Raw genomic sequence first — 27710 nt, 5'->3', positions numbered from 1 at the left:
ACAAAATATATACACTGAAAATTACATCTGAAAATATCCTAGACAATCATAAACAGAAAGTTTAATTATCTTTTTGGTTTATATCATTCTCATGGGCCTGCTGTATGTTTTACATATGACTAATCATTTCTTACTCTTCACAAAAATGCTTTAAGTTGCAAGTTAAAAAAAAAAACCAACCATTGTATATCTAATGATGTGCCTATCTAATTTCTGCGATTTCAGGTCTCAATCATTAACTCAACAGATATGACCTTTATTCAGAATTTTACTGGTGAACAGGTAAGGATATTTTAATATAAAATGATAAATGTCTATTCTAATAGTGTACTTTAATGAACATATCAATGACCATAAATTTATTCATTCACTCAGGGGATATTTAATAAGAAGCTACTCTCTTCTAGAAATTGTGTACAATCTGTAAACATAAACAGGGTATCAGGCAGAACCCCAGCTCTCATGCAGTTGTAGAAGAGATTGAGCCGTTCTCAAGATAATCTCAGACAGTGATCAGTGATGTAAAGAAAAAATATTTTCGTTGTATAACATTGTTTTAGGCTTGTTAAAGGGAGTTAGCAGGGGTTAAAGATTTTAGATGGTATAGTCAAGGCATCTCTAATACAAAGCCATTAAAAGCCTCAATCAGAAGCAACTGGGCATGTCTGAGTAACACAATGAAGGTCACAGTAGCTATAAGCAAGCAAACAAGATAGAAGTGGATGCTAGGGATAAAAGGAGGGTGCAGGCATCTCCCAGAGCCTTCACCAGTAACTCCCTAGTTTCAAGGTTTTTGTTTTTGTTTTTGCTTAGCTCATATTCAATCATAAGCATACACTTTGGCCTTAGCAGCCTGTATCCAGCTCCTGTAGTTCAAGGTGATGGAAGGTGAGCCCTCTAAGGAAACCCCTTCCTAGAAGTGGCAAAGGGAGAATTCCATGTTCTTACCTGTAAAAGTCTCTGGGACACTCTATGCTGCACTTAGAAATGAGAGCTCCTTGGCAGTCATGGGTAAAGCAGACCCAGGTTTTCATGAAGTGACTACATAATTGCTAATGATAAGTGGCAGCCGTGAGTAGTGTAGCGCTGCATGGTGGGAAATAGCTGGGAGGATGATCAATCTCTGTGATACCAACCAGTTTTCAATAGCATGGAGGACACATGCTCCTGCTTGCAGAGTACTCTGTGTGTGTGTGTGTGTGTGTGTGTCTAAACATGTGTGCAAGCATACACACACACACACACACACGTATTGAAGGGAATAAATCAAACCTGTCTCTAAGAACCCAGAAATTTGGAGGGAAAGACTGAAATATCAAGAAATGCACATGGTGCTTCCTGGCTTCTCTATGTGTGCTAGGATGGAAAGCATCCTGGCAGAGCAGGCAAGATCTCAATTGGATGTAGGATTTGCAAGTTTTTCTCCTTGCTAGTGCTGAGTAGGACTTCACAAGACAGCACACTATGTTTCTCAAAAGCAAAAGGCCACTACCAACTGCTGGGGTGGGAGATAAGTCTTGTCCTGTGGTAGGTGTTTTTCAGTGCCTGGTGAAGAGTTATTGGCACTTCCTTTCTGTAAGATAGCCCTGGCTTCTTCTAGGATTCATGCAATTGGCCAGAGTAGAGTGGACCTGGCTTCTGTCTCCCTGTCTCAATGTAACTAAATCTCTCCCATGAGCCTCAATATTACATGAGATCCCGACAGACTATTGTCCTAGTCTCTTCCTCTTAGCCACTGTCATGAGCTGGGGTCCCCCAAATCAGGACATTATTGCCCTCCTGTGCAAAAATACGGCTCATCTGAGGTGTGGGTGTTTTGATCTGGTAAAATTTGCTACACTTTTTTAAGCACTGAATATGGTCTTACCATCTAAGGGAGCCATGTCAACAAAACTATTAGAGGTTTTTTGTTTGTTTGTTTTTGCCAGTCCTGTGGCTTGAACTCGGGGCCTGAGCACTGTCTCTAGCTTCTTTTTGCTCAAGGCTAGCACTCTACCATTTGAGCCACAGCACCACTTCTGGTCTTTTCTGTATATGTGGTGCTGAAGAATCGAACCCAGGGCTTCATGTAGATGTGGCAAACACTCTACCACTAGGCCATATTCCCAGCCTACTAGTAGAGTTTTTAAACAAACTTAAATGCTTTGGGAAACTTATTGCCAAATTTGAGGGATTCAGACTACCCATTATCATGAGCTTTTCAACAGATATTTTATGTCTTTCATGGTACTCTATGGAAGTTCTGGAGAAATGAGATGAGTGTGAAGATGGGTAGTTTGTAAATTTTGAACAATACCCCTAGTAGCCTCTGATGAGTATATTCTGTATGCAAGCATGACCATATAACACTCAGCTCCATTCATACATACAGTTAATGTGCTGATAATATATTAAAGCAATGAATTAAGAACAGAAAATGTAGCAAGATTTCTATGGCCAGGTCTCATTTTTTTTTATCATTAGACTTATTTTCAACAATGCTAAATTGAGTGCTCCTATAACTTCTTGCCCTCATTACTACCTAGCCTTAGAACTTAATGTGTAGATGGTAAAATTTCCTAAAGTGAAAGCCACACATCATAGAGTAAGAATTTCACCATCTGTGGTCGGAACAAAGAAAGATGAAAGAAGGAACTGCTTGCACAGCAAGTCCAACTCTAGTGTCCACTCATTCAGCAAAGAGTGTTTGGCACTTAGCACCTACATTAATTAACATGCTGCTCTGATGTTGCAGAGAGGAGAGAGAACAAAATATACTAAAAAATCTCCTTCTGTGGAGCACATTTTCTAGAAGACTGTATGTTCATTAAATCAGGAGATGATTTGCAAGCATGAATGATAAGTCAAATCTGAAAATACTATAAATTCTGAAAATACAGATTCAAAACAAAAAAAAAATTCAGAGGAAAAAAATGTGAGGTGACTATGCTATATTGCTTACAGAAAAGATTTAGGAGCTTTTCTTAACTGTGAGCTCAACATAAATCAATACTGAGATACAAGTCTCTCAAAGTTAAAGATGTTTTTAAGTTTCAACAAGGTAGAGCCCAAAGTAGAGTACAAATCTAAGTCCTGAGTCTCATCTAGATGTTTTTTGTCCTACCATATGATATCTTTGAGGAAAGAGGGCTGCATGGTGAGCCATCTACAACTATTTTCTGAGGAGACTCCATCCACAGTAGAAATCTGGTATATTTTGTGGAATTCAAGATGGCAGAGCTAGATGGGTCTAAATATAAGAAGTTATGGAAGGTTTACATGTAGCAAAGAACATTCAGTTATAACCACAGATTGAATGGGCTGATTGTTGTGCATAGCCAAAAAATATTCAAACAGATGTCAGGGTTATTAGGGGAAAAATTATTCACTGGTTCAGGGGTTAAACTAAATGACTCAAAGACCCAGACCACGTTCAAAAGTTTATGAACTTAAATGCAAAAATGTAGCCACAATCAGATTCATCTCTTTAGAATATTTAAGAGTGACTATAAAAATGACTTCTGGACACAAAATATATGACCCTATGGTTTTCTTTTGCAGATGGCATCTTATTTTGGATATACTGTTGTGGTATCTGACGTTAACAATGATGGGTAAGTCTATAAGAACATCTGCACACATAATGTACTTTATGTTCATCTGCAACAATGTTACATTTCTTTTTCACAAACTACATCCTTCCATACTTCCTCAACAAGATAGAAGCCCTCTTGTTTCAACTTTATTCTTTTGGTTTAGAACAAGAGGATACATCTAATAAAAAATTCTGTCATCCTATTTTATGTCTGCACTGAGATTTTCCACATCTGCCACTTTCAAAAGAGGACTATTTTATTTAGTTTTTGAAATGTAACACTATGAAATGAATCATCCTCAACCAGTTGAGATCCATCACCATTGAGGCCTTGCTTCATTAATCTTTCTCTGCTTCTAGAAGTTTCCCCTAACATGTGATATCGTTATAAAACATTTGCACATAAATCATCAGTGGATTTCTTTTCCTTCTACCATTGCTTTAGCCAACATCTGGGTAAAACCCATGGAGAGGGATAGAATAATAATGTTATTTTTCAGTTTACACTAGTAAATTACTGTTGAACCCAGACCAAACAACACAGCTGAAATGTGGCTTTACATAAGTCATGAATTCAAAAATTGTTATTAAGCACCCTTTTGTTTCACCCAGTGTGCCTGATAAATGAACAAATCATTAAACAATATGGTCTCAGCCATGTATAGTGGCAAATGCCTGTAGTCCCAGCACCTGGGAATCTGGGGCAGGAGCAGCATAAATGAAAGGTCAACCCGGCTACACCGTAAAACCTTGTCAAAGAAAGAAAAAGAAAGAAAGAAAGAAAGAAAGAAAGAAAGAAAGAAAGAAAGAAAGAAAGAAAGAAAGAAAGAAAGAAAGAGAGAGAGAGAGAAAGAGAGAGAGAGAGAGGGAGAGAGGGAGAGAGGGAGAGAGGGAGAGAGGGAGAGAGGGAGAGAGGGAGAGAGGGAGGGAGGGGAGGGAGGGAGGGAGGGAGGGAAGGAGGAAGGGAGGGAGGGAGGGGAAGAAAGAAAGAAAGAAAGAAAGAAAGAAAGAAAGAAAGAAAGAAAGAAAAGAAAAGGAAGAGGGATGAAGAGAGAGGAAGACTTAAATTTGAGATGTACTGATTATCCATATGACCAATCCTATGAGAACCCCTCCCATATGAAGGCATTGTTCTTGGTGCTCAAAACACTCCAGTAGTAAAAGTGACTCCACATCTATTCTCACTGTGCTCGTATTGCTATAGTAATCAAATACCTGAAGAATTCTTCATGTATTGTAGTATCTGGACCATGCACTTCAGATAGATGTTTGACAGACCTGTCTTTGACCCTTGTGTCACTAGAAATGTACTCTATGTATTAGGTTGCGGAAGTGATTGGAGATCAATTAAGTAATTCAGTAAGCTTTGTACCTTTTAGAAAATGCCCTTTTCTTATCCTTTGGTTGAGCTTATATTCCTTGGGCGTGTACTATCTGCTATCTACTACCAGTTGTATGAAGTTCAATCAGTCTATGCTGAGACATGCAGAGAAATTTCTAATTTGTGGCAGTTTCATTAGTATGGGGAACAAAAAAAATGAGTTATGTAAGTAAAGACTATGTTTAATGATGGAAGGAGGAAAATCAGAAGAACTGAAAGCAACTAAAGTGTCCATCAGTAGGTGGGTAGGTAAAACAAACTATGACACATGGAGACAAGAATCACAAGGAAGAAATGAACTGCCAAATCAGAAAAAGACTTGGAGGAACCTTAAATTCATATTGCTGAGTAAAAAAAGCAAATCTGAAAAGGCTACATATGATATGATATAAATTGCAGGACATTTTGGGAAAGATAACACTATGGAAACTATACCAAGATCAGGGTTTTCCAAAAGTTCAGAGGAAAGAGGAGGGGATGAGTAGATGGCACACTGATGAATAGATAAGACTAGGTTGTGCCTAGTCTTATCTAGGTTGTGCACTGATGGCTCACACCTGCAATCCTAGCTACTCAGGAGGCTGAAATCTGAGGATCATTTTTCAAAGCTAGTCTGGAAAGGAAAGTCTGTGAGACTCTTCTCTCCAATTCATAACCAAAAATCTGGAAGTGGAGCTGTGGCTCAAGTGGTTGTAGCACTATGTTCAGGCCCTGAATTCAAGCCCCAGGACTAGGACGCACACACACATACACCCAGAAGGTACAACACACTTGGAGTGAACTCCACATCAACTGTGCACTTTGATTGATAATGAGGTATGAATATAGGCTTATTGATTTGTGAGGGTTCTGAGACGGGTAGAATAACATGAGAACTGTACTTTCTACTCAAATTAGCTTTGAATGTAAAAGTACTCTTTAACTGAAATCTGTGAGTTAAAAATGAAAAAGAAAAGCAGAAGGAAGGGAGCGTGAGAATTGGAAGGAATGCATTTTAAATTGACTACATGGCAAAGGAAGGCCTCCATGATAGTATTGCACAAGAGACCTAAAGGAAGTGAGGGAGTAAGCTAGAAGCCTCCATGGGAGATGAATATCTTGATCATAGAGCAAACGATGCAAAGTCTTGCAGGTGGAAGCTTCTGGGATGTTCTAGAAAACTACAACAGGGTATGAAGAGGAATGTAGGGCTACTCTGTGAAGGTATAGAACCCATGGCATTGATTCCAAATGGCCATACACGTGGGCTTAACCCTATGAGCCGTGGAAGATCCCAAAGGAGGGAGTGACCTGTTCAGGCCTTGGTTTACCCAGATGGATCTGCCACACCTCGGGGGAGGAGGTGGGCAGGATAGCAGCTTGGATCAGTGAAGTCGCAGTAGAAGAAACAAACACAGCTGCACTCTGTGTATATTTCACACATTTGTTTGAGCATCTTGCAAGCAGTTAACTTAAAATTAAATTGCCTTCATTGCCAATCATCTGAGCTGTGAAAAGAAAGCCACTGTGAGAGCCAACTGGTCAAGATGACCAGCTTGCATGGTCAGTAATTGCTACCAAAGCTCAGTAATTTAGGACCTGTAGCCAAAGCATGGCATTCACATTTAATGAGCATATTCTAGAATAACAACAAGAATCCCATAGGGCTCAAGTCCCATGACCAACAAAAGCCACCAAAAAAAAAAAAAATCCTCACAGATGTGCATAGACATTCGCCTCTTAGGCAGCCATAGATGCACAAGGACCCTCCCTCTTGAGGGCCTGGCAGGAGCTCAAAGGGCCAGCTTTGGGCCACATGGTCCCATCCGGAAGCCAGTCCCACTGACAACCCTTGCAAGTTTTTCCAGCTTTCATAACATGCCCTCCAGCTACTCTCCCCTTCCCAGAAGGATCCTCAGCTTAGACGGAGGGAAAGTTCCGTGACAATATTTATAGGACATAGTTTTGCCATGTTCAGGGGGAATTTTCTTTCTGTCTTTTTTTTTTTTGAGAAAAAGACTTCATTGGTTTTCTGCTGATCCAAAAAACATGGTAATAACAAACACAGGAATTTTTAAGAGATAAATTTATTCTTTCATAATGATGTTAAAACTCACTGTCTACACTTTTTTTCTCATTCAGTCCTGTACTGTTTTCTTAATTCTTAAGACTTTATTAAAGAATTAGGTCCTTTTGACTTAGTATCACCATTCAGAAAGGTAAATAAAGTGTTTATAGCATAGCTTGATGTGTTTAATTGTTTAGGTGCTATGTGATTTCAAGATTCTGTGCTGAAATGAGGATATTCTGGAAGTCATTCAAATTGGCTAAAGAAATGATAGTATAGATAGCAGATAGGTAGACATAAATAGAGTTAAGAGATTCACTTGGCTAGGTAGTTGTTCATGAAGTAAGAATGCTGATGGTATGGTTGCTCACACCTATAAACACAGTCACTCAGGATGTAGGAGAGTCACAATAAGAGACCATCTGGGGTAGTTAACATGAGAACTTACTGGAGAAACAAATTAAAGCAAAAAAATTAAAAAGGCTGAGAATGCCAATCAGGCGGTAAAGCACTTTTGAGTAAGCTTGAAGTCCTGCATTCAAAGCAGGTATGGAGGAGGAGGTGGAGGAGGAAGAGGGAGAAGAGGGAAGGAGGAGGAGGAAAGGGAAAGAGAGGAGATGGGAGGGTGAAGAAGAAAGAAGACCTACCCTGGCACACACACACACACACACACACACACACACACACACACACACACATGCACACATACTTATGAGACAACCAAGGCACTTTCCTTTTGCTAACCAAGAGGTAGTGGCATTGTGTGTGTGGCTGCTTAATGAACGTTGTTCAACAATGCACAGCTCTATCTGCCATGCAACAAAAACCAAGTCCCTACCAATGTAACAAAAACCAAGTCTCTACCAATGTGGGATCTCAAAATCGGGGAAAAAAGACAAGAAAGTATCATCAAGAAGAGTGACCTAATTAGTAAACTGATTGAAAATTTCCCCAGTGTGTGTGTGTGTGTGTGTGTGTGTGTGTGTGTGTGTGTACATATGTATATTTTTAACACTAGATCTCAGTGGGCTGGGAAAGATCAGGGAGAATGTTGGAAGGGGTAACATTGATCAAGATGCATTCTATTTATAAACTATTTTGTCAAATGTCAACTGGTTTGTACAACTACAATAACACAAACCTCTTGTCTTAGCCTCCAGAGTGCTAGGCTTAGAGTTGTAGGCCACTACTCTGAAACATTTAAAAAGTATTTTTATTATCTTTAAGTAGTTGAACAACTGAGTTACCATTCAACCAAGCAGTATATGAATGCAATGCAGCTTGATCGTTGTTACCTCTCCCACCATTACAATCCACATAGACCGAACAGTTGTGTCTGTGCCAGGTGGCTGATGATATTGACAAGGCCGTGATGATTTTGAAAAGTACCAGATAAACAAACTGGCAAAAGTAACTTCTGTTTGGTTATCTTAAGGTACAAACTCCGTGCATGTAAATTGTTAGGAATTTCTTCACAATCTTGTTAACAAATGCAGGCACAAGCCTGCAAAATGTACTGCTGTGCAAAAAGACTCAAAGTTGACAGCAACCTCTAATATCATTTGGGTAGAGACAACATGAATTCAGACTCCTCATGTTCAGGATTCCCATCTGTTGACTCTTGTGCACTCTGTTACTACATCTATGCTTTGATTTTGAAGGAAATATTTGTAATGTTCTGTTTTGAATGCCATGTGGAAAGGCACTCAGCTATTGAGCCTTGCATTGTGCTAGATTTTCAGAGTGGGTTTAGACATAAAAAGGAAATAGGCCAGGTGCCAGTGGCTCATACCCATAATCCTAACTTATCAGAAGGCTAACATCTGAGGATTCTGGTTCAAAGCCAGCTCAGGCAGGAAAGTCCATGAGAATCTTACCTCCAGTTAAGTACCAAAAAGCCAGAGGTGGAGCTGTAGCTCTAGTGGTAGAGCTCTAGCCTTCAGCACCAAAGGTGAGGAACAGCACCCAGGCCCTGAGTTCAAGCACCTTTAAAAAAATAAAAAAAAGAAAGAATTCTGCACAAAGGTTTAATGAAACCTATTCGTAACTATTTTCCATATCAGATAAAATGACATTCTTGTCTATATACTTTTATGCAATACCACCACCATCAGAGCCCAAGTAGAGAAAATGAGTTTTAGTGAAGCCTCATTATTGTTATTTCTCCATCATTGTTATTTTTTCATTATTAATTTTTTAGACAAAGTATATTAAATATATGTTGAAATCTCTACCCATATACTATATACACATTCATTGTCTTAGGATAGCAGTCAGCCTGTCATCTGTAATTATTAGAAGGTTAACAAAAACTCTAATAATAAATATTTTAAAACTTGTCTAAATTGGGATTATTTATAAAAAGGATTTGATCAATTTAAAAATAATTTAATGGCATGCAATCTATTAAAACAAGGCTTTCTATCTCTTGTCTTTTGCTTATGGTTCATAAAAGTCATATACTTGACATTTTATCCCCCCCCCAGACATTCAAACAAACACACACACACACACACACACACACACACACACACACACATGCATGCCTGAAACAAAAAAATGCAAAACCTCAGAACAGTATTTACCCTTATTATGTATTACAAGACATTTACTCTATTTTCTATTATTGTATTTTTAAATTCTTTTTAAAATGTTGGGATAGACCTATTAAATGGATTTCATAATCCACTAACGGGTTACAAACTGAAGATTTTCAAACACCAGCCTCAACAACAATATGCCCTGTGATTAAGTGCCATTGCTAATATAAAGTAGTATTTAGACATAATACAAAATCTTCCACCAGACACATTGTACCAATTGAATCTGAGACAGTTATTGTGTCTTAATTCCAAGAGGGTATAATTATAAATGAAGAACAAATGTTCTTTTTTTCTTTTTTAAAGTATAGGACATTTTATGAGACATATACTTGAGCATCTAGGGACATCTATTTCAAAGAGAATAAATCAAGGCTGTCCTATTATTTCTAGAATCCCAGAATCTTACGATGGGGCTGGGCTTTCTCAGTGTGAAGTCTCCAGTTGGCAGTGAAAAAGGGACTGGGCTGTTAGCCCTTTACATGCTCACACCCTTGGCAGTCATAAGGAGGGCTTTCCTCCTCTGTAATATCAAGACTACATCTCCATCGGGTTTCTGCTATGGACAGCCAGTGACTGGATGTCTTATTCTGAGACTATGGGTAGCCACACACAGAGTCACGTGACTTAAAGGAGAACTGGAAAAGCTCAAAACTCTGGTCTCTTTCCTTTCCACCATGGCTACAGCTCAGCAGGACAATAAGCAATATGAGCTTCGATTTTTGGTTCTCTAAGTAAATGTACTTGAAACATTTTAAAGTGTTGCCTGAGTTTAACACTGCAGCGTACTCGTGGAATCTGAGATGACAGTAACCATCATTGCCAGGGTGTGTGCCACTAGCCTCAGTGCCGCACACTCCTGCTTCTTGTGAAAGTTTCCTCAGCTGGAAACTGCTCCAGGTGGTTTTCCATATGTTGTGTCTGCTGCTGGGGTAGACAAGTGCGGGCCAAGTCTCAAAGTAGCTCCAGACTCTAGGCTACTCCAAGTACTCTGCATCCTGTTTCTAGCAGGAGCCTTTTCTTGTTTACATGAGTGTAACATAAAAGTACCGTGTGCTTTTTTTAACTGCCAGCCCAGTACCTTAACAACATGTATTGCTTATTAAATGCTACTCTGTAGTTTGTATGTGCATAGGAGGGAGGGAGGGAGAGAGAGAGAGATCGTAAATGATAGATGAAAGATGTATTCTATTTCTGTATTATCCACCTCTAGACAAGATACACACACACACACACACACACACACACACACACACACGTGCCCACCTGTGTACCAGTCCTGGGCTTGAACTCAGGGTTTGGGAGCTGTCACTGAGCTGTTTTTGATCAGGGTTAGTGGTACACCTTTTGAGTCTTAGCTCCATTTCCCACCTTTTGGGGAACTAGTTGGAGAAAAGGGTCTCAGACTTTCCTTCCCAGGCTGGCTTTGTACAATCTTTGCAATCTTCAGATCTCAGTCTCCTGACTAGCTAGGATTATAGGTATGAGCCACCTGGAAGATGAAGGTAACTTTTGAATCTGATCATCTCGTTACTAGAAAAGCTCTGTTTAAATCTCAACTGATATGATGTCAAAATCCATGCTTTTTCTTTTTTCATTTTATCTGCCTCAACTTACTTTTCCAAAGACCTTTCATATTCACTATTACTAACAAACTATTTGTGGAGAGGTGTTAGGTTTCCAAGACAAACTGAGCAATACATCCAGTTTCCTCTACTTTCTTGCCTCTTCCCCTCCAACTTTCCTTATTACTGACACCTGGCATTGGTGTTATCCATTTGTTACAATTGATGAACCCACATTGATATGGTAGGAGCAAAAGTGCATAGGTCTTTCCTGGGTATTATGTGGTCCTGTGCCAAGTGCATGCCAAGGTGAGCCCATCATTATACTACCATGCAGAATAGTTTTATTGTCCCCCAAACTACTCTGTCCCTCTCCCTCACTATCCCTAGCAAATGCTGATTATATTTGTTTCTGTAGTTATAACTGGTTTTGAATATAATAGAATTGGGACCACATAGTGTATAGCCGTGTGTGTGTGTGTGTGTGTGTGTGTGTGTGTGTGTGTGTGTGTGTGTGTCCTGGGGTGTGAACCCTGTCCTGGGCACTATTCTTACTATCCCTAAACTTTATCCTTCAGGCCTAGTGCTCTAACATTTTGGTAGTTAATTAGAGCTCAGGGTCTCATGGACTTTCCTGCCAGCCTGGCTTTGAACTGTGATTCTTAGATCTCAGCCTCCTCAGTAGCTAGGATTACAGGCAAGAGTATAAAATTAGCTAGTGTACATAAAATTAGTGTACATAAAACTAGTAGTATTTATTTCATTTCTCCATGTCTTTCTCTGGCTTCATTGCCCATTTCTTTTCAATGCTGAATTATATCCCATTGTATGATAAAGCACGGTTTGTTGATCCATTCACCTACCAAGGTGTATCTTGGCTGAGCCCTCGTTTAGGTAATGACAATGCAAATATTTGTGAGGAGTCCTGTGTGGACACAAGTTTCCAGCCACCAGGAAGCAACACAAGTGGGGTCATATGGTCGGACAGCCTATATTCAACTTTGAAAGACAATTCCAAGACTGTCTTCCAGAGTGGCTATGTCATTTTCCATTTCCCCGCACCTGCCATGTCTACGCCCTCCATGGCCCTACATCTTTGTTATATTCATGCTGTCAGCACTTTGGATTTTGGCCATTCTAAGAGAATTTTTTAATTGTTTCTTACTACTGTTTAAATTGGCATTCCTACTCATACTTGCTATTGAAAATCTTTCCATGCACTAGTTTGCTCCCTATGTCTATCCTGGTGAGGTAGCTATTTAGATCTCTTGCCCAATTTTTAACTGTTTTTCCTGTTGGTCTCCTTATGTATTCTATACCAATAATGTGAATTAGAGCAGTGGCGTATAGAATTATAGAATGTATATATCATAATATTGCAATACATTGTGTTCTTCCTGTGTATCATTGTTATTTGCTCATGTTGAGCTCTAAGATCTCATTGGATATTTTATTTTTCTGATTAAATGTATTGGAATCTTCCCATCAGGGCGCACAGCACGGCTTCTCTGTGCCCTGACTCTACTCCGGGGCACTGCTCTCGGCCTCCAGCCGTGCCATGTAAAAAACCCACTTCTAAGTCCTCTGAGGATCCTACCCAGACCAGTGCTCCCTCCTGTAGAGAGCACCCCTTAGCCCTCCTCCAGCCCCCAGCCTCTCCCTGACTGTCACCCCAGAATGCATTGGGATCTTGCATGGTATTTTCCCTAACCTGCCTCATTTGTCATCATAGAAGTAGCCTCACTTATAAATGAATTAGGGACCATTATAATTAGTTCACTTAGTAGTCATCATTGAATTCTCTAAACAATTTACCATAGTATCTTAAACCTATTGGCAAGTACTATGACTCAGAGCTAGACAATAAACTGATGCCATGAAACAGATTGCAAATGACCCATTGGGAAGATAACAAATTTAGAGAAAGCGGGAGGCATGACAAAGACAGTATGTCTTTTAGACCGCTCATATCTTAAAGTGAGGTAGGCATGGTGGCACACACCTGTAATCCCAGAACTTGGAAATCTGTGACAGGAAGATAGCATGTTTAAGACCAGCCTATCTCAGAAAGGAAAAGGAAATAAAGGAAAGGAGAGGGGAGGGGAGGAGAGAGGATGAGAGGGAGGGGACTGAGCCATGAGGAAGAAAAGAGAGGCGAGGGGAGAGAAGGAAGGCTCTGAGTAACTGTTTTCATTTCATTCTTGCCTTTAATATTAATATTACATGTCATATACATTATATGTTAATACTACTTATATATCCATATTTCCATAGCACGAATTTTATTACATATGATATCTCAGTATTACACTATTAGAAAAATGATAATATCTCCTAATGAAATTATATGAACGACAGCACTCTGGTAATTTGGTTCCCTGGCAAACGTCAGCATAGACATAATAGTCAAAGGTAACTGATTTCCTTTTGCTTCAAGTGGCCTTTCCTATCATTGTGTCTGCCAGGACTGTCTTCACACAAACTTTAACACAAGCCATTAGTAGAGATGAAGTTTATTACTTGGTTGGTATGACTTTCAGTAAGTATTTTTAAACAAAAATCAAATCACTTCGAAGGCTGATGAAAAAAAAAAAGTTCCCTTCTCTGTTCTTCCTTGCACCATCTTTAACTACTTGCAATTTTTATTTTCTTGTTGGCTGTCTTCATCTCTAAATAATCGGTTTTAGTGTTAATGTGGGCAATGTGTTAATTTAACATCTCTTATTTTCTCTTTTATATTATCTTTAACTAGTTGTACAAAGGAGTTGTCATTCCAGAAAGCAGTTTATAAATACAACGCATCTTGATCAACATCAGCCCATTCAACATTCTCACCACCCCCCCAGCCCACCCCTTCCCTTACTTGTCTTTACTTTGTAGGATATGCACTGCATTCTTGCCTGCACTCTCCACCTCTTCTCCTCTTCACTCATCTTATTTTCTCACAAAATTCAGTTTGGGGGACATAACAAAGCAGAAGATATCTGATGATTGTAAAAAAATAGATAGATAGATAGATAAGATACGTGAAAAGGAAAAATACCTGTGGCAATGCCCTAATCTGACTGATTCCAAAGACAACAAAATAAAACACCAGGAAGCAGGTATTTGAAAGGGGTGAGGTGGGTCAGAGGGAAAGGAGCAGGTGAATGAAAAGGGGGGAAATGCAGGCAAGAATCCTATGTACATCTACAAAATTAAGAAGAAGTGTGGAGGGAAGGGATGGGCAAGAATGTAGAAAGCGGTGACATGGATCAAGATATCTTGTATTCAGAAACTGCTTTGTTAAATGGCAACTCCTTTGTACAACTATTTAAAGATAATATAATAATAATAATAACAGTAAATTGCATTTTTAAAAAAGAAAGACGATCTTCTGTGTGCTGGGTGGCTGATGGCCGTCTTGGTCTCTACAGAATGGATGATGTCTTGATTGGTGCACCCCTCTACATGGAGCGTGAATTGGAGAGTAACCCGAGGGAAGTAGGCCAAGTCTACCTGTATCTGCAAGTGAGTGCCCTCCTCTTCCAGGACCCCCAGATCCTCACGGGCACTGAGACCTTCGGCAGATTCGGCACAGCCGTGGCACACTTGGGGGATCTGAACCAAGATGGATTCAACGGTAATACAAACCACATGTGGAAGCCACTCACATCTGTAGTTCATGCACTGTGGCTCAAAGGGAACCATGAACCACTTAATGTATTTCCAAGGGTGTGGGGGCGTGCATTTATGATGACCGGCTTTTTAATAAACTATGCAGAGTGTCAAGGAAAGCGTAAATTTCTATGTTTTGATTAATGTGGATATCATTTAGAAATTGCCTCATGTTTGATTTAGAGAGACTGCTAACATCTCTCAATGGTGACTGAAGAGAACTAGAGAATATTTTGTGTTTATAGATTTAAGACAAATAAATATATGGCGATACGTGAGCAAGTATATCGCCTGGTGATTAGCTCATATGAGTTACAGATTGGTTATGCTCAATTGGTTTCTGGTCTGCAAACGTCCGGCTTAAAAGTAATTCCAATGTTTACAATAAAATAGAGTTGAACTCTTGGGTTAGGCCTGTGATTCTGCCAGTTAGGAATTCATGGACATTCTCTAAGTACCTTCTTAGAAAACCATGCAGGTTTATACACAATTTTGCATGCACTTTCTGGAACTTGAAGCATCCATCTATTGTGCTTCTTTTTAGTGTTTTTTTCTTTGTTGTTCTGTTTATGTTGCTGTTGTTGTTGGGCCAGGATTTCAATATGCACCCCACACTCACCTCGGACTCAGGTCTTCTTGCCTCAATTTTCCAAGTCCACAGCACCACATCTGGTGAATTCTTGTTCACAGTTGAGGGTGCATCAGGAATTCTCTATAACAAAGTAGCCAAAGAGCTATTCACAACAGCTTGGTACTTTGGGCAAGCATTATAATACTCATGATTTCTTTGGAGAAAAAAATACTCTGAGCAATTAGTCATTTGTAAAGTGCCATAAAATATACGTGTGCATATTAAATACTTATGGCTCAAGAGGAATCTTTTTTTAAGAAAGGAAAAGCTTCTGGTTGGTTTTGGCGGTGGTAGTGGCATTTGTGCTCCAGGCTTCATACCCGTTCAGCTTGCTAAGCTCAGCTGGCACTCTACTACTTGAGTCACGCCTCCAGCTTGGCTTCTGACTTTTTGCTAGTTAATTGGATGTGATGTCTCCTAAGCTTTTCTGCCTGGGGCTGGCTTTGAAATACAATTCTCTAGATCTCAGCCTCCTGAGTAGCTAAGATTTTAAGGATGAGCCACTGGTACCTGGTGGACAAATTCTCTTTAACTGAATCACTGCTTTCCCCTATTGTATTTATTCCCTAGAATCCAAGCCATGCTTAACTATCCAAGTTGTCCCTTCCATAATGTTTTCTTCTATGTGTCTTGTCAAGCCTTTATGATCTTTTCAAGAGCAAAGAGAAACTTTTTATGTATTTACTTATTTATTTACTTGCTCCATGCAGAGGTGTTGCATGTCTGATTCAACTAGAATACACTTTGAGCTTGATTGACCTGTGAATTTCTGACTCACAGCTGTGCCCACATGATAATTCTGCAGCTTCTTGTCAGATGGATAAAAGACAACAAGTAATTCTGTACTTGCAGTGTTTCTAGTTCTTGTGGAAAATGGCACAAGCACTTTGGGCTTTATGACTGCTCCTTGGTTGTACGTAAGGCTCTTGCTAGCATCCTTTTGTATTTCACAGAGTGTTTCTGTGTCTCTGTTGGTAGATATTGCCATCGGCGTGCCCTTTGCAGGCAAGGATCAAACAGGCAAAGTGCTCATTTACAACGGGAACCAGAATGGCTTACATAGCAAGCCATCCCAAGTTCTACAAGGAAAATGGACCTCACAGACCGTCCCCCCTGCATTTGTCCCTTCTGGATTCGGCTTCTCACTAAGAGGAGATGCAGACATAGACAAGAATGATTACCCAGGTAAGGTTTTCCTCTTTCCCTCAGAGATGCTGCTTCCTGGCAAGAGACCATAAAGATGAAGGTTGAGTTTAAATAGCACTGGGATTTTCTGTATGATTCTAGAGTGAATTCCATGAGCATTTGGAGGAAGACAAAAACAAATACTTCTGAGCAAGGGAAGGGGTAACATTGTCTAAAAGGAAATGTATTCTTGCCCAACACTGGTGTCTCATGGCTGTCATCTTAGCTACTCAGAAGGCTGAGTGAGATCTGAGGATGACAGTTTGAAGCCAGCCCAGGCAGGAAAGTACATGAGATTCATCACCAATTAACAACCAGAAAACCAGAAGTGATGCTGTGGTTTGAAGTGGTAGAACACTAGCCTTGACCATGAAAGCTCAGGGACAGCACTCAGGTCCTGAGTTCAAGTGCCATGACCAACAAAAAAAGGAAGAAAGAAAGCAATGTATTCTTAACCTGACTTACATAACTGTAAGCCCTCTGTGCATCAGTTTTATAATAACAATTTAAAATTTTAAAACCAAATATTCCCTCTCCAGTTAAGCTGCATTAGACAAAAAAAACTTGTCAATTTTTCAACCCAAGTTTTCCTTTGACAATCCCACTGTAAGGTGGTCTCCATTGGCAAAGGAGGCAGGCACCAGGCACCTTTCTAGAACAGTCTATTTTAACCTGTTTTCATTTTATGCTCATATATTATTCATTGATGTGTAACTCTCAGTATTTTGTGTTGTAAGGCTTACGCTTTTAGAGCATAAATACTTTTCAGACCATATTCTGGGCCTTTCCAAGGGTAGATTGTTTTAAGTGCTTACTTTTTATTTAAGATGAGATAATCAGTTACCCAAAATTGATTATAATCTATCTAGATTATTTTAAAGATAATTTATCTTGGATATATTAGTATTAATTTAAAGATAATCCTTTAAAGAAATGGCTCATGACAACAATCATAAACTGTTCTTTAAGAATATGTTTATTATCCTGTAGCTGTACAAAAAGGATTTCAACTCAAACATAGCATCAAACCTAGCAGTCAAATACAGTGCATTTTGATCAAGGAGACCTCTTCCATCCTTCTCCCCCATCTTTCCCAGCCCCACCCATCCCCTCATGTTATGTCATTCATATACTTTTCTTGACTACCCAATTCACAGTGAAGGCCCATGAAAATCCATGAAACGTACATAGATCATATCTGATCAGATGTGGTTTACCTATGAGATGGTGAATCTGTCTTCAAGGCTCTGGTTCAATAACCAGTTATTAACAGAAAACATTAGACTTCTTGGTTTTATGGTTTACTTTTCACTTTTATGTTGGTTATTTTAAGATGGTTTCAATAAATGCTTAGAAGTCATTAATAGTTAACCACCAGTCGTGACTATTTTTTTAAACCTTGTCTCTTTCTACTAGCAACTCCTAAAATGAGAATTTTCCACGTGTGTGTGTGTGTGTTTTTCTGGCATGGGAAAGCAGTCCAATAAGCTGACTGCCTAAATATACATCATTAATTTCAATTCTCTGGCTTTCTGTTCTCCTCTGGGATCATGCAAAAGGGATAACACATTCAACACACTTTCTCCTCTAAATTTGTCAGAAACCTTTCATAGCACTAACATAGATCTTGTGCTGGACTCAAAGAGGATTTACTATTATATTCTATACTATTATATGCTATTATTATATTATATAACATTTATAATATTGATATTATAATACCATTATTACTATTATATCATATACACATGTTTTCTACCTGTGCCAATTTCAAGAGCATTTGGTTGTTTATTTTCTGAAGTCAAGTTATATTAGTCAATGAGAGTAGTTAGGGAGTTGTGGGATGGGGAGAAAGAGGGTCTTTTGCATAATACATTCTAATTTTCACTCCTTCTAAAATTTAGATCCCAGGGCTGGAAATATGACTTAGCAATAGAGTGATTGTCTTACATTCATGAAGCTCTGGGTTCAATTCCTCAGCACCACACAAGCAGAAAAAGCCAGAAGTGGCTCTGTGGTTCAAGTGGTAGAATGATAGCCTTGAACAAAAAGAAGCCAGAAACAGTGCTCAAGCCTTGAGTCCAAGTCCCAGGACTGGCAAAAAAGAAAAAAAAGAAAGAAAAAGATCCCAGCCAGGCACTGGTGGCTCACACATGTAATCCTAGCTACTCAGATCTGAGTGATGGCAGTTTGAAGCTGGCCTGGGTAGAGAAGACCCCATGAGACTCTTATCTCCAATTAAACACCCAAAAACCAGAAGTGGCACTGTGGTTCAAGTAGCAGAATGCTAGCCTTGAACACAAAGAAACTTCAGGACAAAGCCCAGGCCCTGGTTTCAAGCCCCATAATTGACCAAAAAAAAAAAAAAAAAACCAACCAACCAGGCTGGGGATATAGCCTAGTGGCAAGAGTGCCTGCCTCGGATACACGAGGCCCTAGGTTCGATTCCCCAGCACCACATATACAGAAAACGGCCAGAAGCGGCGCTGTGGCTCAAGTGGCAGAGTGCTAGCCTTGAGCGGGAAGAAGCCAGGGACAGTGCTCAGGCCCTGAGTCCAAGGCCCAGGACTGGCCAAAAAAAAAAAAAGAAACCAACCAAACCAAAAAACAAAAACTAGACTTCTTGTTCTATCCCTACCCAAAATATGTCAGAGTGATTCATGAAGTTCACTCCACATTAGATAAAGAGTTCATGTACTAAATCATGTCTATTCACAACATTTATTGCAGACTTCCTTTCCCCACCCATAGTACCAGGAAGTAAAGGATGTTGTCCATCAAGTAGCAAATACATCACTCGACACAAGGACTAAATGAGATAACATGAGAACTATTATTTTTTTTTTCAAGGAATAATCCCTCCAGATACAGGACAACAACAACACAATGACACAGGGCATGACACAGAAAGTAAACTAAGTATGATTTCAGCAAAGGGCACCTCTTAATTATGTCTGCAGGTGCTTCCATGGCAGACATTCCATGTGCCTATTGAGCCTGTTCATCAAGGCCGAATGCCTGGCATCCTTTTGGATGCTCTGATTTACCAGCTCCGGGATAAGCCTCAGATTTTTGAGTTGACCCAACTTTTTACTTTGAGAAACTCTGCTTCTGAGTCTTTGAAGGCTCTGCTCTCATACCTACACCAATCAGGTGCATATTTATCTCTTTTGGCCCGAATCTATCATCTGAGCTCTCCCATTTCATTTGTTCTTTATGGGCTGCTGCCATATGAAATGTAGGCATACCCCAGACAAAATGGTCTTTGCTGGGGAAAGTTACGAAAGTCATGTTAAGAAAGCTCTAGTTGTTTACTCACTGTTTCTGAGTTCTAAAAGCCACTTGTGTATTTAAAAGGATGCTTTAGAATCCATGTAAAGCTCCACGGCATACATATTCTCTGTTACCCCACACACTCACGAGACTGTACACCGTTCATCTTAGTCTCAGGTCTTTTTGGAGGTGAATTGGATAGGTGCTGAGGCAAGGGGTGACATTTCCAAAGAAAGCACGAGTTGTCTTCTGTGTTGTTTGACTGTCCTAACCTGCATCCATTCTGAATGTCCTGTAAAGAAAAATGGAACAAAATGGCCCTGGAAGAATAAGAACCACAGTAAGAAATGTGGCAAACCAAATAAAGGGAAAGCAGTACTTTTTAAATGCAAGTATTAAACATGGTCTTAACATTGTTCGGCATCATTTAGCTTCAAGGTCTGGAAAAAAAAACACACACACAAGGTGAACACTTATTCATTGAGTCAAAAAGTATTAGTTTCTACCATGCACTAGGTATTGTGCTGGGGGTTCCGGTATGAGGACTAACAATGTGTAGAGAGCTTGCAGTCTAGGTAAGAAAGGCACTTACTCAAGTCATTATAGCAAAGAGCAGGTATGACTTTCATAGTTCAACAGTGCTTGCTATAAGGCCTATGAAAAGCATTTGTACGTAAACCTCCTATGGTAAAGTAGCAGAGAGTCAAAGTAGACAGTGGGATGAGCAAGCAGGATAGCCCAGCGATGGTGAGAACACACAGCCTTGGAGAACAGCACAGGCCTTCTGCCATTTAAACACAATGGGCGGCCGAGGGGAACTGGAGCTAGCGGGAGATGCTATTTTTGGTTTGGACTCTGTTGTAAGGGGAATGAGAAGGCACTTGGGCGGTTTCACTCTGACTCTGGAGCAGAGAACAGGTGGGTTGGGAGCCTCTTGGTGTAAAGAGGGGAATGAGCTAGACCCTGGTAGTGGCAGCGCAGAGATGAGGAAGCATGGGAAGGAGGTAAAATCAACAGGGCCGGGTGAGTCTTGCATGTGGAGGGTGGTGAAGGAGAGGGAGAATTTTGAATGGCTTCTAGTGTTCTGGCTTTGTGGAATAACTAGATGGTGGGGTGCCATGCATTGAGATAGAAACTGCTGGAAAGGAAGAGCAGAACGATGAGAAATGATACTTTTTGTTTTTGTCACTGAGTCAGAGATCACTTTGCCCTTTGGTAGGTGGTGCAGAATAGGGGGGTGGGATGCTCTAAGCAATGGGAGGCATGGAAACCTGGGCTCAGCACCAGGCCCTGTAAGGTGGGCACTGAGTAGTGGTTGTGACTGGTGCCAGCCTCAAGAGTGACTCAGAGCAAGCAAGATTTCCCTTGCTGCTTGCTGAAGGGCTTTGTGAACCCTGCGAAGAGCCTCTGTATCGATTCCTCATTTCCACCGAGACAGGAAAGACAGTCTTCACAGTAGGTTGACAGAGAATCCTTTTTTTTTTTCCTCTATGTTGGCTATTTTCTTGGCTTTCTCCAGGAAATCTGTGGGATGTAAGAATTTTCGATGTCGTGAAACACTTAGGTCTTGAAAATCTGAATCTTTCTTTTCTGAAATAGAATAATTTAACACTTGAGAAACATTTAACAAGTCACTAAATCTTATGCTTGTGAATTTAAAAAAAACTACAAGGAAAATATTGTTGGTCTTTAGAATTTTATAATCATTTGGTCTTAATTAAATGCTTTACCAGAGGAAAATACACAGGCTCTGTAGTTCCATCTACAGGCACCTCCACTTCTGATTACTTGCAGAACTTGAGCAAATTCCAGGATCAGGGCTGCTGCAAATGACACACAGGTCGTGACCAGGCAAGGAGCAAGGGAGGGAGGGAGGGCCCCGGGAGGGAGGGCCCCTTCTCAGAAAGGGGCTAAGGCACATTGTAAAATTCACACTCATGCATTTCCCCCTCTCAATCACCCTGTTACAGCTCTTCTATTTTAAGGAGCTCAGAAACAACAGTCCTGACCCTCCTTCCCTCAGCTACCTGGTCACCTGCAGAACTTCAGAGAAAACAAAGAGAAATAGACTTGAAGTTCTGAAATGCAATGGGGTCAACTACTTGGGAGTGCTTTCTAGTTAGAACACACCTGGAAAATGGCACTTGGCAGCCATGGTGGCTACTGAGGGGATGACGGTGGGTGGATGTTCTCATCCTTGAGTTGTACCTTTCAGGTCATTATAGGTGACAAGAGGCTCACAGCTGTATTGAAAATGATAGTAGGGAGCTGGTGCTGGTGGCTCATGCCTCTAATCCTAACTATTCAGGAGGCTGAGATCTGAGGATGGAGGTTCAAAGCCAGCTCAAGCAGGAACGTTCTAGAAATACCTCATCTCTAATTAACCAGCAAAATGTGAACATGGAGGTGCTCCAGTGGTAGAGCACCATCCTTGAGCACATAAGCTAAGTGCAATTACCCAGGCCCTGAGTTCAAGCCCTAGTACCATAGACCCATCCCTTGATGTGCAAGTTGTGAAACCTGTTTCACTGGCAGGGCACACTTTTTCTCCTTCAGAAATAGCAGCAGGCAGCTGGGTCGGCTCTGCATCACCTGACTGCTTTGCACAGAGAGAAAGAGTAGGACGTGCTGTGATGTTTCGTATTTCCCTGTTGTGTATTACAGCTGTTCTCTCTCCCAAACTGGTTGGGAATATGTTCTCTCAGTACCTTAAGTAACTAAAGTCATGGACTTGTAAAAAAAAAAAAAAGTCATTTTATTTGTGTTTGTTCATTGTCACGTGATCTGTTTTGCAAGTTACACATGTTCTGAATTTGAGCAGGACCAGTCTTCCTGTCTTTCGAGGGAAGAATGTGAGCAAAGAGCAGGCGTGGGGTCGAATGTATTGTTAACATTTTTGCAATTACAGCAACTATAACTACTGAAAATGAACAGTACAAAGCATGCTAGTCACTGTACCTTGTAAATACATATAAGGTCTGTCCAAGAGATGCATGATACATACAGATATGTATAACTGTGTGCATTGTTATATGTATATGCCCACACATAGCAGAAGCCTATATAAGGAAAAATTGGATGGCACTCCATTCCTTCCCATAAACATCAAAACAATATAAGAATAACCATATTTAAGTTGATAGACAGGCTGTGAACAGGGAAGGCAAATTTAAAAAGTGTTCAAGTTCTGACTCCCATCCAACACCAATTAGTGTGACACTCAAGGAGTTATTTGATTTCTTTGGGCTTCCATTTCTTTATCGCTTATGTAAAGTTAATAATACCTACTTTTCAGAGTTGTTTGTGCTTGCCCTTGTACTTTGGGAACAGATGTTCATAAAAACTTGTGAATAGTATAGAATGGGAGAGGAAATCAAATTGATTGCCATGCACAGAATCAGAACTTCTTTATAGTTGTGTTGGAGATCTAGTTTTAAATTTTGACTTTCTTGCTTTCTATCTGTGTAAGAGAGAAAAAAAAATGGCTTAAGCTCTTTGAGCTTCCATTTCCTTGCTTACAAAATTAGATGAGAATATGTAAGTACAAAAATCAAATGAGCCAGGTACTGTAATCCTATAAACTCATGGGGCTAAGAGCTGGGGATTATAGTTCAAAGCCAGTCCAAAAAGGGGGTTCTCTGAGACTCAACACCAAATAACTACCAAAAAGCTGGAAGCAGAGGTATGGTTCAAGCAGTAAAATGATAGCTATAAGCACAAACGTTCAGGGACAGCTCCTAGACCCTGAGTTCAAGCCCCAGGATCTACAAACACACACACACACACACACACACACACACACACACACACACACACATCAAATGAATTGAGATTTATGATTCTAAGGTAAAATGAGATATAACATAGTTTAGTAAATAGCATCTCTTTGGTCAACTTTAAAGACATGCTATGTGTTTTGGAGGTATTTTTCTCCTGTGCATACTAGTGGACAGTCTTCTTTTACTTGAAGCAGAAAATGTCCATGATCCCCAAATTTAACTTACAGTCCTGCATATAATTGCTTTGCCCCAAATGGGAACACGGCAGTAAGAACGTAGCTCTTGTGATCTGCTGGACTGACAGCCACTCTTGAATTCCTTGTGGCTGGATTCCTGGTAGAAGCTTCCTCCAAGATTATGAGTTCGCCACTCACTGTGATGCAGCCCACACCCACTGTCACTCCTATGTGGGAGATGAGGTACAAGGACTTCTCTCATTGCACACTAACATGCTTTACTGGGCACCACTTTGGAAAAGGCACTTCCCATCCACCCCCTTGAATCATTTAAGAATATTAAATTGCATGCAAATTAGGCCTGGGCTAGGTAACAATAATGGAAATTGAAAGGAAAGGTAACAAAATCGAGGAGATGAAACATAGACTAGCCACCAGGCAAAAGATAGAAGAAGGACAAGGAGTTTTATCTATATGTCATATTAAATGTATTAACATGCAAGTAGAAAGCCATATTTTAGTGTCGTTAGCTTGATGTATCCCTTCCGTGTGGAAGCCTTCACACACCCTGGCTGTTTTCCCAGGGGTTCACTTCCTATTTCAGAACCCCGGGTCAAATGTCACTTCCTCAGGAAGCCCTCCCTGACTACTGTTGCTCCTCTACAAACAGCCATCTCGGATGGACGTTTCGCAGCGTGTTATTTCATCAGTGTCTCTTTGCTCCCCACTGCCCTGGACACTGGGTGAGTTGGAAGTTAGGACTGGATTTGCTTTTGCTCCGTGTGGAATCCTAGTGCCCAAAGCAGTGGCTGAGACATAGGACACCTGGTAAATGCTCTGTGAGTGAGTGCCTGGTGGATGGATGGGTGGTGGGAACAAATGAGCGAGCGAGCGAGCCAACCCCATCACAGCTGTACACCTTCACATATACATGGCTGCCTCCAGCTCTACTGAAACCTATTCCTGAGCAGCATGAGGATGAAAACATAGACAGAGATGATGAAGATAAGCCTAGTGTTCCTCTCCCAGGAGCAAATCACGCTTTACTTAAGTAACAGACATGTTCTTGGCAAGCATTTGGCGCTGTCTCCTAGCTCTGTCTTGGTTAAACACTTAAGTGCCAATTACTACTCAAGCCACTCAGAGCAAGAGACTCAGTAGCCAGAAGAACAAAAGAGCCCTCTACTAAAAGGCAGGGGACACGACTTTATTCACCCACTGTGGACTAACTAGCCTTGGGCAGACTTGCACCTGTAAAGCTTAGCTTATCTCACCACAAAAAGAACGTGACCACCAACCTTCCACCATTCATGATTGTTCTGGAGACGATTTACAAACCCCAGAACTACTCCGCAGAGGTCAATTATTCCTAACCCAACCAGCCAAATGGAAGTGGAGGGATGGAATTAAACTCTCAAATCAGAACACTCTGCCCCAGATCTGGTTCCTGTGATGATTCAGATAATCTGTGCCTAAAGTTTCCCATAGTTATGTGGGAGGTGAGACCAGGAGGATCACAGTTGCAGGCCCAACCATACAAAATTAATTAGATTTCCCCCATGTCAACAAGATGAGTACCCCAGATATGTGGCAGGTAGAGACAGAAAGGTTATAGTCTGAGGCTGACCCCGGTCTAAACTGCAAGGCCGTACTTTAAGACCTAAAGCAAATGGGGCTGGTAATACTGGCTCAAATGGTAAAGTACTTGCCTTAGCAAGTGGAAGAAGACCTTAAGTTCAAACTCTAGCAAGAGATGAAAGAAGTAGAAGGAGGGAAGGAAGGAGGGAGGGAGGGAGGGAGGGAGGGTTAGATTTGCTCAGACTTACCATGGATCATAATCCTCTAAACTCTACCTCTGTGTAGCTGGAACCTCAGGCATGCACCCCCATGTGTCTGGCTTTTTTTAGAGATAAAGTCTTACTAATTTTTTGCCAAGGTGACTTCAAACCTTGACCCTCCTGTCTCCTCCTCCTGGGTATATGTCTAATTTCTTACAACCCCAGCCCTATTGAATTAATAATGAATTAATAATTAATATTGAACCAACCCATATGACCTTGTTTTAAACTAATTAGCTCTTGAAGTCAGGTATGATGGTACACACCTGTGATACCAGCTCTGAGGAGGCTGGGGCAGGAAAATCTTGAATTGGAGGCCAGCTTGGGTATATAACAAGTTCCTGTCTAATCTCTACCCTCCCCACAACGATGCTTTTAAAGACTCCATTACCAAATGCAAACACACCCTGAAGGTTCTGAAGCTAGAGATTCAACCTAGAATTTGAAGTGGACAGCACCATTCAACCCTGACAGTCAAGAAACATAGAAAGCCCACAGGTTGCAAATGATAGGAATTTGTCCATCTAGCTGTCCCACAAGACAGGAAACTGGGAACTCATTCTTAATAGAAATGACCCTGGTCCTAAAGATACAAACTTTTCTCCCAGACTTTTAGCAATAGCCTAGATAGTACACATCCTGTCTGTCTACCAGTGTGCTCGTTCTGGGACACAGAACAACAGCCCTACATTACGGGGCCTCAAACAAGGGTCAGGGGTCACTCTTGCAGCCGCAGGATGCTAGCAATGCATAGGAAACTATTTTCATAAGGCAGATCCCTCGTTTGATATTTTGCTCTTATTTTTGTGGGGTATTTTTTTAGAGGAAAATAAACTCTAGTAAATTACAATGCTGCAAGCTAATACCATGTCAGGCTCATAAATGTTTTCCTTCAGAGTTCATTTGGAAGCTTTTCAGACAAATTGTTAGGGTTATTACTTTCTGGGGGCAAAAGGAATCATGCATTTTTTTCCCCAAACACTTCTTCCTCAACTCATAACCTTCCTTTCAGCAATATTTTGCATCTTGCAATTTCAAGAAAGCAAGAAAAGCAGCCTCTATTTTTAGATTAACACATTTGCCAAACTTTAAGGAGATGTAACTACACGCCTTTTTCCCACAAACACGAGCTACTTTCCTAGATCCACACATACAGATTTTTTCATAACCCACTTGCCCAGAAGATGTTGCTAGATGGTTATGATGCCATCTTTAATTCCAGAATTTTGTATGATGTCCAAGACTTGTTTGATATCATCATTGTGACAAAGTGATCAGACCTTGATGGTTCCAGATACATGACTCTCATTTGACATCTAAAGTGGTCATGCCTTACTAGAGAAAAAGAGTACCCCACTCCCGTCCACACCTACAGGAGAAAAGCTGTCTCAAGAAGCCAAGGAGATTCCTCCATTGTATACTAGTAGCCTGGTTCTGGTGGCTCACACCTATAGTCTTAGCTACTCCAGAGGCTGGGATCTGAGAGTGAAAGTTCAAAGCGAGCATAGGCAGTGCAGCGGCTCTCCTCAGAGAGATCTGACACGTGCAGAAGGGTCCTGAGCATAAGTAAGTGCCCCAGCCTTTGCCAGCAGGCATGATACCAAGATGGTGTCTCAAACACAAACATACTTTTGTGGTAGATAACTGTTTTCTTAGCCGCTGAATAACTGTGGCCACATTCTGATAGAGGAAATTGTGGCCTGTTTTGCCAGTTATTTTTCCAGAGTAGGAAAATCCCCACCCTGAGGCCTAGGGGTTGAAGTTCCTAAAGGAAAAGTCCTCTTCCTCATTACCACAGAGTGATGGTATTTGTGTTCTCGGCTCTAGTGGCCATTTGATGTGGTAGAGCCTCGATGTCCTTTTGTAGGATCTGGGGATTGTGTGCGCATGCGTATGAGTATGTGTGCACATGCATGTATATGGTTCTTCCAATTCTATTAACTGTATCTGTAATAATCCAGCTGAATTTAACCTAATCACCTGTCAAAACAACTGTCACTTCTT

General features: G+C 40.6%; 1 protein-coding gene across 1 annotated transcript in view; it reads left to right on the top strand.

Annotated features, from left to right (window-relative positions):
- Positions 1 to 27710, top strand: part of Itga8 (integrin subunit alpha 8) — a 153863-nt gene that overhangs the window by 52531 nt on the left and 73622 nt on the right. The window contains exons 10-13 of the mRNA XM_048367462.1: positions 226 to 282; positions 3541 to 3593; positions 14584 to 14789; positions 16434 to 16640. Of these exons, the coding sequence (XP_048223419.1) occupies positions 226 to 282; positions 3541 to 3593; positions 14584 to 14789; positions 16434 to 16640 (523 nt within the window). The remainder of the gene's footprint in view (positions 1 to 225; positions 283 to 3540; positions 3594 to 14583; positions 14790 to 16433; positions 16641 to 27710) is intronic.

Source organism: Perognathus longimembris, chromosome 18, assembly GCF_023159225.1.
Source record: "Perognathus longimembris pacificus isolate PPM17 chromosome 18, ASM2315922v1, whole genome shotgun sequence".
Classification (NCBI taxonomy): domain Eukaryota; kingdom Metazoa; phylum Chordata; class Mammalia; order Rodentia; family Heteromyidae; genus Perognathus; species Perognathus longimembris.
This window is presented reverse-complemented; position numbering and strand designations above follow the sequence as displayed.